Genomic DNA, 13239 nt, shown 5'->3' on the forward strand with positions numbered 1-13239 from the left:
TCCAAATCCAACAAACACTCATAAATCACTTATTTGTGACCGCAAACCGTACAGAGCCGAGACATTGTTTCTAGTGAATTCAAGAGACGACCTGTCTTATTCAACTTCATGTTTGTCTTGAGGCTATGGAGCAAAATGTAACCTTGGAAGGCTATTGAGGAGTGAAAATGCTCTTTTCAAGGAGTTACAGAGGCACTCCGACCATAAGGCTCCATTCACACCTAGGCGTATTGTCGCCTGTAACGCGACGCTATTGCAGCCTGCAATACGCTGGAGGGGTGATTTAACATTGTCGGCTATGGAGATGGTTCACATCTCCACGCCGAACGCCGAAACGCCTTACGCCTGAAGCTCAAAACAAATCCTGGACCTTTTTTCAGGCGGCTTTCGGCATTCGGCATAGCCGACAATGTTGATCACCCCTCCGGCGTATATTGGGCTTAAAAACGCCGCGTTTTGGCGCAGCAAATCGCGGTAAAATACGCTGCGTTCAGGTGTGAATGCAGCCTAAGGGATTTTCATGTATAGATAGAATCCTAAAGTGTTATTAAACCCAGGACTCTGCATTCACTATATCTGGTGTCCCCAGGACTCTGCATTCACTATATCTGGTGTCCCCAGGACTCTGCATTCACTAGATCTGGTGTCCCCAGGACTCTGCATTCACTAGATCTGGTGTCCCCAGGACTCTGCATTCACTAGATCTGGTGTCCCCAGGACTCTGCATTCACTAGATCTGGTGTCCCCAGGACTCTGCATTCACTAGATCTGGTGTCCCCAGAACTCTGCATTCACTAGATCTGGTCTTCCCAGGACTCTGCATTCACTAGATCTGGTGTCCCCAGGACTCTGCATTCACTAGCTCTGGTGTCCCCAGGACTCTGCATTCACTAGATCTGGTGTCCCCAGAACTCTGCATTCACTAGATCTGGTCTTCCCAGGACTCTGCATTCACTAGATCTGGTGTCCCCAGGAGCCTGCATTCACTAGATCTGGTGTCCCCAGGACTCTGCATTCACTAGATCTGGTGTCCCCAGAACTCTGCATTCACTAGATCTGGTCTTCCCAGGACTCTACATTCACTAGATCTGGTGTCCCCAGGACTCTGCATTCACTAGATCTGGTGTCCCCAGGACTCTGCATTCACTAGATCTGGTGTCCCCAGGACTCTGCATTCACTAGCTCTGGTGTCCCCAGGACTCTGCATTCACTAGATCTGGTGTCCCCAGGACTCTGCATTCACTAGATCTGGTGTCCCCAGGACTCTGCATTCACTAGATCTGGTGTCCCCAGGACTCTGCATTCACTAGATCTGGTGTCCCCAGGACTCTGCATTCACTAGATCTGGTGTCCCCAGGTCTCTGCATTCACTAGATCTGGTGTCCCCAGGACTCTGTACTCACTAGATCTGGTGTCCCCAGGACTCTGCATTCACTAGATCTGGTGTCCCCAGGACCCTGCATTCACTATATCTGGTGTCCCCAGGACTCTGCATTCACTAGATCTGGTGTCCCCAGGACTCTGCATTCACTAGAACTGGTGTCCCCAGGACCCTGCATTCACTATATCTGGTGTCCCCAGAACTCTGCATTCACTAGATCTGGTCTTCCCAGGACTCTGCATTCACTAGATTTGGTGTCCCCAGAACTCTGCATTCACTAGATCTGGTCTTCCCAGGTCTCTGCATTCACTAGATCTGGTGTCCCCAGGACTCTGCATTCACTAGATCTGGTGTCCCCAGGACTCTGCATTCACTAGATCTGGTGTCCCCAGGACTCTGCATTCACTAGATCTGGTGTCCCCAGGACTCTGCATTCACTAGATCTGGTGTCCCCAGGACTCTGCATTCACTAGATCTGGTGTCCCCAGGACTCTGCATTCACTAGATCTGGTGTCCCCAGGACTCTGCATTCACTAGATCTGGTGTCCCCAGGACTCTGCATTCACTAGATCTGGTGTCCCCAGGACTCTGCATTCACTAGATCTGGTGTCCCCCAGGACTCTGCATTCACTATATCTGGTGTCCCCAGGACTCTGCATTCACTATATATGGTGTCCCCAGGACTCTGCATTCACTATATCTGGTGTCCCCAGGACTCTGCATTCACTAGATCTGGTGTCCCCAGGACTCTGCATTCACTAGATCTGGTGTCCCCAGGACTCTGCATTCACTAAATCTGGTGTCCCCAGGACTCTGCATTCACTAAATCTGGTGTCCCCAGGACTCTGCATTCACTATATCTGGTGTCCCCAGGACTCTGCATTCACTAGATCTGGTGTCCCCAGGACTCTGCATTCACTAGATCTGGTGTCCCCAGGACTCTGCATTCACTAGATGTGGTGTCCCCAGGACTCTGCATTCACTAGCTCTGGTGTCCCCAGGACTCTGCATTCACTAGATCTGGTGTCCCCAGGACTCTGCATTCACTAGATGTGGTGTCCCCAGGACTCTGCATTCACTAGATCTGGTGTCCCCAGGACTCTGCATTCACTAGCTCTGGTGTCCCCAGGACTCTGCATTCACTAAATCTGGTGTCCCCAGGACTCTGCATTCACTAGATCTGGTGTCCCCAGGTCTCTGCATTCACTAGATCTGGTGTCCCCAGGACTCTGCATTCACTATATCTGGTCTCCCACGGTACACAGAACATGGAAATGCAATTGTTTTAGTAAATATAAACTGCTAAATACTTTTTTTCACCAGCAGTATATAGCAGTCTTGTGACTTCTATCAGTGTCTGGTTAACGCTTGTAGGAGGAGTTTTCATACTGCACTGAGCTGTCCAATGAGGTTACAGGACCCCTTACCCTCTATCTGGACAGTGCTGATTGGCCCTATGCTGATCACATGCATGCTCCCAAGAAAATAAAAACTCTCTAGCCGTACACACCACATTGAGCATGTGCAGCCTGACTCTATTTACTCTGTCTTATCCAGACATGATTTGGGGGCAATGCAAGAAGGGGAGGATCAGAGAAGACCGGATCAGACAGACTTTTTAAACAATGCAGAGGATTTACCCCTAAGGGCTCTTTCACACGTCAGCTCAGTTTTTTAGATCAGTTTTTTTTTCATCAGTTGATCCGTTTTTCCGTCAGTTTTTCGTCCATTTTCCGTCAGTTTTTCATCAGTTTTTCCATCCGTTTTTTCATCCGTTTTTTTTTGGGGGGGGGGGGGGCTTTTTACATATTTTGATGAAAAACGGATGTTAGCGGATCGGATGGTAACGTCCGTTTTTCGTCCGTTCCGTTTTTTTGACGGAACAAAAATAGGGTTTTCTTCCGTCCAAAAAAACGGAACTTAACGCAGACGGATGCTAACGGACGTTAACCCATAGGGAAGCATTGCGGTCCGTTAACGGACGTCCAAAAACGGACGATTGGAACGGACGTGTGAAAGAGCCCTTAAGGTTCCGCAGTGCATATAACAAGCATGCTTTACTGCATATACAGGCTGATTTTAAACACTTTAAATTATTTCTTCAGTAGCAGTATTTACATCTCCGTGTTTCCAGATCTTCTCCTACGGATCTCGGAGTCTAATTACTTTTGCCACAGGGTGGGTGTCTTGTTTTCTCCATAAAACACAGAAGTTGAATGAAAAGTAATGCCTCCACTTTTATATCTCAACAACAGATGGCAGCACTGATATGCACCAATGCTGACGTGTTATGTTTTTTTTTTTGGCAAAGCTTAAAGCGGTTGTATACCTGCAAATAAAAAAAAAAAAACCTGAAAGGCAAAGGCATAATGAGCTAGTATGCACCGCATACTAGCTCATTATGAAATACTTACCTCAGAACAAAGCCCCCATATCGGTGCCCTGGTCTACGCCGAGGGAGCTGACATTTTGCCCTTGGCGTGTCTTCCGGGTTCGCGGCTCCGGCACTGTGAGTGGCCGGAGCCATGATGACGTCACTCCCACGCATGCACGTGGGAGTTTTCTTCCCGGTGATCTGCCGTGCTGGTTCCAGCTATCGTGGAAGTTCCAGCGCATGCGCAAGCTGATGTGCTGAGATGGTTCCAGCTATCGGGAAAGTTCCTTCAAGGACTGCGCAGGTGCAAACTTGCTGACGGAAATCCCCGAATCGCAGCCGGCATCCAGGGCGACGTGGATTTCGAGGTAAGTGGCCAGTCGGCCTCACGTCCTCGCTGCGCTCGGATGGCTCGCTCGGCCTCCTGGCTCTTTTTTTAACATCCTCCAATCCACGGGGATGTTAAAGAATGAGCCTGGATGCCGGGCGAGGTTCGGAGATTTCCGTCGGGAAGTTTGCGCCTGCGCAGTCAGTGAAGGAACTTCCCCGTTAGGGGAACATTGAGGAAAAGTCACCGGCAAGGTCCGGCGCCCCCCACCTCTGGCCACATGCGGTACTGCATACACTAGCAGTGACACTGGAACAAATTATCTGAGGTTCCATCGATTCCTATGGTGAAACTTGCTTTGATATACGAGTGCTTTGGATTACAAGCATTCTTCTGGAACATATTATGCTCATAATCCAAGATACTACTGTATAGTGTATGTGACTCTGCACAGCGTGGCCACCCTGTAGCAGTAAATCTGCTTTTGGGTGGTCAGCAAGCCGTTACAGTAAGGGCCAGTTCACACCAGACACAGTTCCGTGTGCTTTCTTTCTGCACAAAATGCATGCACAGTGTTTTTCATGTATTCCAATGGCTCTAGTTGGCTCTAGTTCACACCATGCAGTCAGTTTCTGCACCGGAAACTGATTGCATGGTGAGAACTAGAGCCAACTAGAGCCATTGGAATACATGGAAAACACTGTGCATGCATTTTTAGTGCAGAAAAAATGCATAAGAAACTGTACGGAACTGCGTCTGGTGTGAACTGGCCCTAAGGCCCCTTTCACACGAGTCGGATCTGTCCAGCTGAGCTGAGCAGAGCGGGGGGGTGTCCGCTCTATGTGTGCTCCGCTTATGCAGAGTGGACAGAGCCCACTCTACTCTATGGGCAGTCGGAAGCGGACGGACCAGTTGTCAATTTACCCCCGACTCCCCTCCGATCCGATCTGGCCAGACAGAGGCAAATGGATCCTCTTCCATTTGTTTTTGCTGGATCAGAGGTAGCTGGGTGTAAACAGACACAGGTCTCTTTAAATCCGACTACCTATAGAGGAGAATAGAGGGTCCGATCGGGTCCGCCTGGAAAACAGACAGGGGGACTCGATCGGGGCTCTCGTGTGAAAGGGGCCTCAAAGGTAACTCTCTTCACTGCCCAGAAGATCTGTTCCTATCAACTACCTTTCCATGAAACACAATGCACGTTCTCGGCCGTGTGTATGCTCCTCGCAGTTTTTCCGACGGGAAAACTGCCCAAAAACCGCCGGACAAAAAAAAGAGAACCAGATGTCTTTTTTTCCCACCGGGAAAACCGGCGTACTTTTGCCCAGTGGTTTTTGGCAGTTTTCCTATGGGAAAAACTGCGATGGAGCATACACATTGCCGGGATTCCCGACCAAAGCCCCATTGCAGTTTTCCGGGCGGGAAAACAACTCGTGTGTAGGGGGAAAGACTGACCGAGCATGTTCTTGGCTTTCCCCTCAGGATTTCCGACAGGAACTTTTCCCGTCGGATATCCCGCACATGTATACAGGGAATAATTAACTTATTTCCACAGGCAGTGTAGGACAACGCCCCTTCCAATAAGATTTTTGTTCCTTTGGATGTGATTTATAAGCTTGTTATCCCTCTTTGCTTAGTTCTAAAATATATTTTTATTAACTTTCCATTGAGTGCTTGGACTAATTAAAGGCTATTACATTAGCATACGGGCTGTATTTATTTATTTATGTATTACTTTTTTATTCTTCTCTAAGGTTCATCTGGATTTTTCAGAGCAAAGTGGAACTCAGAACCTAAGTGGGATCCGAGACTTGGCAAAAGAAGCACAGAAAGCGGACGTGTTGGTTTACGGTCTTTTGATTCGCTTCTCTAAGGTAAGTGAACTCCTCCCTTGTGTAAAGCAGGCCATACATGGATTGAAATTCAATTAGTTAAGCAGGGACTGGCGGTGGTTCGATCCATCTATGGGCAGACGGTACTGAAGTCAATCCATCGATCGACTTGGGTACAACCAGCCTATCGGATTTTTTACATGTGATTACTACCGGCGGCTATAGCCATTAGCAGTAATCATTGTGTTCTGCTGACTGGGAAGGCTCTGCCCCCACCCGCCGGCAGAACACAATAGTGCTGCGGAAGGCAATTTTCTTTCTTTCCAGCTGCGGTGTAAGGAAAGAAAATAAAATCATCAATGGGCTGCTTAAGTTCTGTTTGCACTAGCAGCCAAATCCAATACTTCATAAATGGGAGCCATCCAAGTTGTTATCCTTAACCACTTAAGCCCCGGACCTTTAGGCAGCTAAATGCCCAGGCCAGGTTTTGCGATTCGGCACTGCGTCGCTTTAACAGACAATTGCGCGGTCGTGCGACGTGGCTCCCAAACAAAATTGATGTCTTTTTTCCCCCACAAATAGAGCTTTCTTTTGGTGGTATTTGATCACCTCTGCGGTTTTTATTTTTTGCGCTATAAACAAAAATAGAGCCACAATTTTGAAAAAAAAACTATATTTTTAATTTTTTGCTGTAATAAATATCCCCAAAAACATATATAACATTTTTTTTTTCTCAGTTTAGGCCGATACGTATTCTTCTACCTATTTTTGGTAAAAAAAATCGCAATAAGCGTTTATCGATTGGTTTGCACAAAATTTATAGCGTTTACAAAATAGGGGATAGTTTTTTTTTTTTTTTTTTTTACTACTAATGGCGGCGATCAGCGATTTTATTCGTGACTGCGACATTATGGCGGACACATCGGACAATTTTGACACATTTTTGGGACCATTGGCATTTTCACAGCAAAAAATGCATTTAAATTGCATTGTTTATTGTGAAAATGACAGTTGCAGTTTGGGAGTTAACCACAAGGGGGCGCTGAAGGAGTTAGGGTTCACCTAGTGTGTGTTTACAACTGTAGGGGGGTGTGGCTGTAGGTATGACGTCATCGATCGAGTCTCCCTATAAAAGGGATCACTCGATCGATGCAGCCGCCACAGTGAAGCACGGGGAAGCTGTGTTTACATACGGCTCTCCCCATTCTTCAGCTCCGGGGAGCGATCGCGAGGGGGCGGCTAGAAACGAATAGCCGCGCCCTCGTCCCGGATCGCTCCCCGCGGGTTACCGACCGCCGCATGTACCGGGGGGGGGTCCCGATCGGACCCCCGACCCGCGGAAAGGCAGGGACGTACATGTGCCTGTACGTGCCATTCTGTGGACGTACATATACATGCGGCGGGCGTTAACCGGTTAAAGCGGAGGTCCGCCCTAAAAAACAAAAACAAAAAAAACAAAAATAGACAAAAAGGGTCCCAAATTTTTTTTTTTTTTATACTTACCAGAAATGGCTGTTGCTAGGCAGATCATCCTAATCTGCCACTTCCTTTTCCGCTGTGATCTTCTGTCTTCTCCTACTCGCGGTGCTTTCTGGGGAATCGGGCGCGCTGTCTTTTGGGGAATGGGGCGCGCTGTCTTCTGGGACCTGTGTGTGTGTCCCAGAAGAAATATGGCCATTCACAAAGCGCGGTGCAACTTGCGCATGCGTAGTAGGAAACGCGCAGTGAAGCCGCAAGGCTCCACTGCCTGTTTCCCTTACTTTGAATGGCGGCGCTGGGACCCGATCCGGAGTCCGACATCGCGGGCACCCTGGACAGGTAAGTGTGCTTATTAAAAGTCAGCAGCTACAGTGTTTAAAAAAATTCCGCTGGACCTCTGCTTTAATAAAAATGACAAACACCTGCCCAGGGACTGGTTTCTTGTGCGTGGATACCAGTGGAAAATGTGTGTTGCCCGGCTATGCAGGAATAGGAGAGCCAGGTACCAGCAGCCCCTGCGGGGGTAGCGCTACAATAATTTTTAATAATATAATAACTGGATTTCATAGGCAGATGAAACTTCAGCTTGAACAGATTTGGCTCTTGTGATTTGCGGAAAGGCACGCTGCGTATCCGTCCGGCTGTGTAGAAGACACGTTGTTGTTGAACGCATGGCCTGCAAACAGCACAACAACAGATCTTATCTGGAGTAAGTGTTAAGTATTTATTAATGAACCTTAAATCCTTGAAAAGCTCTTTGTGGCTGATCCAGGCCTTTGTTATGTCTCCATAAGCTTTTTTTTCACCCAGAACTTGAAATGGCTCATCCGGCGTGCCGAAATGTAAACCTGTCACTGAGCAATTTTACATGACACGATAAACCGTTCTACAGCAACACTTCAGTGTGAGGAAGAGAATTACGTTTATAGGTTGGGCTCTCCTGTTTGGTAACACTGACACCCTGCCGTTTCTCCCCTATATTTTTTTAACCCCTTCCAGCCCGCCCTGGCATCCCCTTACCGCCCACCCTGGCATCCCCTTACCGCCCACCCTGGTGTTTCCTTACTGCTCTCCCTGGCGTCCCCTTACCGTCCACCCTGGTGTCCCTTACCGCCCACCCTGGCATCCCCTTACCGCCCACCCTGGCATCCCCTTACCGCCCACCCTGGTGTTTCCTTACTGCTCTCCCTGGCGTCCCCTTACTTCCCACCCTGGCATCCCCTTACCGCCCACCCTGGTGTTTCCTTACTGCTCTCCCTGGCATCCCCTTACTGCCCACCCTGGTGTTTCCTTACTGCTCTCCCTGGCGTCCCCTTACTTCCCACCCTGGCATCCCCTTACCGCCCACCCTGGTGTTTCCTTACTGCTCTCCCTGGCATCCCCTTATCGCCCACCCTGGTGTTTCCTTACTGCTCTCTCTGGCGTCCCCTTACCGCAAGCCCTGGTGTTCCCTTACTGCTCTCCCTGGCGTCCCCTTACTTCCCACCCTGGCATCCCCTTACCGCCCACCCTGGTGTTTCCTTACTGCTCTCCCTGGCATCCCCTTACTGCCCACCCTGGTGTTTCCTTTCTGCTCTCCCTGGCATCCCCTTATCGCCCACCCTGGTGTTTCCTTACTGCTCTCTCTGGCGTCCCCTTACCGCAAGCCCTGGTGTTCCCTTACTGCTCTCCCTGGCGTCCCCTTACTTCCCACCCTGGCATCCCCTTACCGCCCACCCTGGTGTTTCCTTACTGCTCTCCCTGGCATCCCCTTACTGCCCACCCTGGTGTTTCCTTACTGCTCTCCCTGGCATCCCCTTATCGCCCACCCTGGTGTTTCCTTACTGCTCTCCCTGACGTCCCCTTACTTCCCACCCTGGCATCCCCTTACCGCCCACCCTGGTGTTTCCTTACTGCTCTCCCTGGCATCCCCTTATCGCCCACCCTGGTGTTTCCTTACTGCTCTCTCTGGCGTCCCCTTACCGCAAGCCCTGGTGTTCCCTTACTGCTCTCCCTGGCGTCCCCTTACTTCCCACCCTGGCATCCCCTTACCGCCCACCCTGGTGTTTCCTTACTGCTCTCCCTGGCATCCCCTTACTGCCCACCCTGGTGTTTCCTTACTGCTCTCCCTGACGTCCCCTTACTTCCCACCCTGGCATCCCCTTACCGCCCACCCTGGTGTTTCCTTACTGCTCTCCCTGGCATCCCCTTACCGCCCACCCTGGTGTTTCCTTACTGCTCTCCCTGGCGTCCCCTTACCGCAAGCCCTGGTGTTCCCTTACTGCCCACCCTGGTGTTTCCTTACTGCCCACCGTGGCGTCTCCTTACTTCCCAACCTGGCGTCCCATTTTTTGACACTCCCTCTCCCCATTCTTCAGCTCCTGTGACCCGATCGCGGGACACTGACGGCGATCGGGTCCTTGGGCCTGCCTGCGACCCACGGCTGGGTTCTTAATGGGGACGTACATGTACGCCCTTGTGCCCAGCTGTGCCATTCTGTCGACCTATATCGTCTTGCGGCGGTCCTTAAGTGGTTAATAGGGTAAAAAAAGCACAACAGAATTCTTCACACGCTCACCTGGTATGTATCAAAGAAAAACATAAATGCAGAAAAATTATTACTGTTATCGCTGATAAAGATATCTGGTCTCCAAACTGTGGCATGGGGGCCAGTTGCCCTTTTTCGGCGCTGTGGGCACTATTCCTCCCACTGACACCAACAATGGGGCACTGTTCTTCCCACTGACACCAACGATAGGGCACTGTTCCTCCTACTGAAACCAATGAGGGGGCACTTTCACTCCCAGTGACAACAGTGATGGGGCACTGTCCTTCCCAGTGACACCAGTGATGGGGCACTGTACCTCCCAGTGACACCAGTGATGGGGCACTGTCCCTCACAGTGACACCAGTGATGGGGCACTGTCCCTCCCACTAAACCCAGTAATGGGGTATTGTTCCTCCCAGTGACACCAGTGATGGGGCACTGTCCCTCCCACTAAACCCAGTAATGGGGTATTGTTCCTCCCAGTGACACCAATGATGGGGCACTGTTTCTCCCACTAAACCCAGTAATGGGGTATTGTTCCTCCCAGTGACACCAAGGATGGGGCACTGTTTCTCCCACTGACACCAACAATGGAGCGATATTCCTCCCACTGCCGCCAATGATGGGGCACTGTTCCTCCCACTGATACCAGTGATGGGGCACTGTTCCTTCCAGTGACCCCAGTGATGGTGATGGGACATTATTCCTCCCACTGACACCAATGGTGCAATTCTATTGCTCCCCTGACACCAATGATGGGGCACTGTTCCTTTCACTAACTCCAGTGAAGGGGTACGGTTCCTCCCAATGACAACAATGATGGGGCACTGTTCCTCCCACTGACACCAACAATAAAGCACTATTCCTTTCTCTGACACCAACAATTGGACACTATTCCTCTTACTGACATCAGCGATGGGACACTATTCTTCCCACTGACATCAGCGATGGGACACTATTCTTCCCACTGACATCAGCGATGGGACACTATTCTTCCCACTGACATCAGCGATGGCACACTATTCTTTCCACTGACATCAGCGATGGGACACTATTCTTCCCACTGACATCAGCGATGGCACACTATTCTTCCCACTGACATCAGCGATGGCACACTATTCTTCCCACTGACATCAGCGATGGGACACTATTCTTCTCAATGACATCAGCGATGGCACACTATTCTTCCCACTGACATCAGCGATGGGACACTATTCTTCCCACTGACATCAGCGATGGGACATTATTCCTCCCACTGACATGGGACACTATTCTTCCCACTGACATCAGCGATGGGACACTATTCCCTTTCTTGCTGATCACAAGCGCTATGTAATTTTCTTATTCCCACTGACAGCCAAGCCTGAGGCATTGTTTAATCCCACTGACAGCGGGGCATTTTCTACTCCTACTGGCTATGGTCCAGCCCTCCTAAAATCTGAAGGATAGTAATTTGGCCCTTTGTTTAGAAGGTTTGGAGACCCCTGACATTTTTTGAACATAGCGATGTCAATGGAACAAGTGACAAGCTGCAGAGAAGGGAATCCGTCACACGACCTGAATATATAATTTAACAACAATATTTCTGCTACTTTGGTCGCTGCCATTCATGCAAAAATCGTTTACCGATCGTCTTGGGATGTGAAAGGGTTTTACATACACTTTGGTTTTAAAATGAACAATTCATTACATTTCTGCCTTAAAGGGGTTGTAAAGGTTTGTTTTTTATTTTCTAAATAGTTTACTTTAAGCTAGTGCATTGTTGGTTCACTTACCTTTTCCTTCAATTTTCCTTCTAATGCCGCGTACACACGATCATTTTTCGGCATGAAAAAAAACTATGTTTTTAAAAATGTCATTTAAAATGATGGTGTGTGGGCTACACATAATTTTTCGGGTTCTGAAAAACGACAAAAAAAAAATTCGAACATGCTGCATTTTTTAACGTCGTTTTAAAAAAATGCCGCTTTTCGTGTTGTAAAAAATGGTCGTGTGTGGGCAAAAACGACGTTTTAAACCCGCGCATGCTTAGAAGCAAGTTATGAGACGGGAGCGCTCGTTCTGGTAAAACTACCGTTCATAATGGAGTAAACACATTCATCACGCTGTAACAGACAGAAAAGCGCAAATCGTCTTTTACTAACACGGAATCCGCTAAAGCAGCCCAAAGGCGAATAGAACTTCCCCTTTATAGTGCAGTTGTACGTGTTGTACGTCACCGCGCTTTGCTAGAGCATTTTTTAAAACCGATGGTGTGTGGGCAACGTCGTTTTTAATGATGAAGTTGGAAAAACGTTGTTTTTTGGACATGCTGAAAAACAACGTTTTTTTTTCATGCCGAAAAATGATCGTGTGTACGTGGCATAAGGCTCTGAAGCTAAAAAAAGCTGTAAAAATGCCAGTAGCTTTGCAGGGAGCCTTTCAACGTTTTTTTAGCGTTTTTGCAATAGCTTTAATCAGCGTTTTTCAGTGTAGTTTTTTTTTTTTAAACCCGTTTTTTAGCTGTTTTTTTTCCGGCGAAAAACTGCACTTTGAACGCAAATTTCGGACGTTCAGAAAAAAGCCAATAAACTCCAAAGCTCAATAACACTAAAAAACGCCCAGGTGTGCATGGGCACATAGGCTAACACAGAGTTCAGTTTATGGGCTTTAAAAAAAAAAGCCAAAACGCCAATAAACTGCAGTTTATCAGCTTCAGTGTGCATGGAGCCTAAAGGCCTCGTACACACGACTGAGGAACTTGTCGTAAATGAAACATCGTTTTCCTCAACGAGTTCCTTGTTAGGGCCCTTTCACACGGGGCGGATCAGTAATTATCCGCCTCCGTGTGTCCGCTTTGCTCAGCGGGGATCCTCCGTAAAATCCCCGCTGAGCCGTCGGCTGACAGGGCGGTCCCCGCACACTGTCCTCCGCTCTCCCCTATGGGGGGATCGGATGAATACGGACCGTATGTCCGTGTTCACCCGATCCGATCCGCCAGACGGAAGAAAAATAGGATTTTCTTCCGTCCAAAAAATCGGATCTTTGCAGAAGCGGGTAATTTCGGGTGTCAGCGGATGTTCATCCGCTGACACCCGCAATCATATAGGGACCAATGTATGTCCCGTTTTCATCCGCAACATGAAAGGGGCCTTAGGCTTGTGGAGAAACTTGACAAGCTTTCTTTGCGTACACACTGTCAAGACAAAATCTTGTCGTTCTCAAACGCGGTGACGTAAAACATGTACGACGGCACTATAAAGGGGAAGTTTGATTCCACTAGCACCACCCTTCTGAGCATGCGCAAGTTTCTAAGCATACACACGAACATGTTTCTCG

The 13239-nt window shown here is 48.9% G+C and overlaps 1 protein-coding gene across 2 annotated transcripts in view; it reads left to right on the forward strand.

Annotated features, from left to right (window-relative positions):
• Positions 1-13239, forward strand: part of CRPPA (CDP-L-ribitol pyrophosphorylase A) — a 313658-nt gene that overhangs the window by 218075 nt on the left and 82344 nt on the right. For both annotated transcript variants that reach the window (XM_040352251.1, XM_040352250.1), the window contains one exon: positions 5838-5957. In XM_040352251.1, coding sequence (XP_040208185.1) covers positions 5838-5957 — 120 coding nt within the window. The remainder of the gene's footprint in view (positions 1-5837; positions 5958-13239) is intronic.

This window comes from Rana temporaria, chromosome 5 (assembly GCF_905171775.1).
Source record: "Rana temporaria chromosome 5, aRanTem1.1, whole genome shotgun sequence".
NCBI lineage: Eukaryota > Metazoa > Chordata > Amphibia > Anura > Ranidae > Rana > Rana temporaria.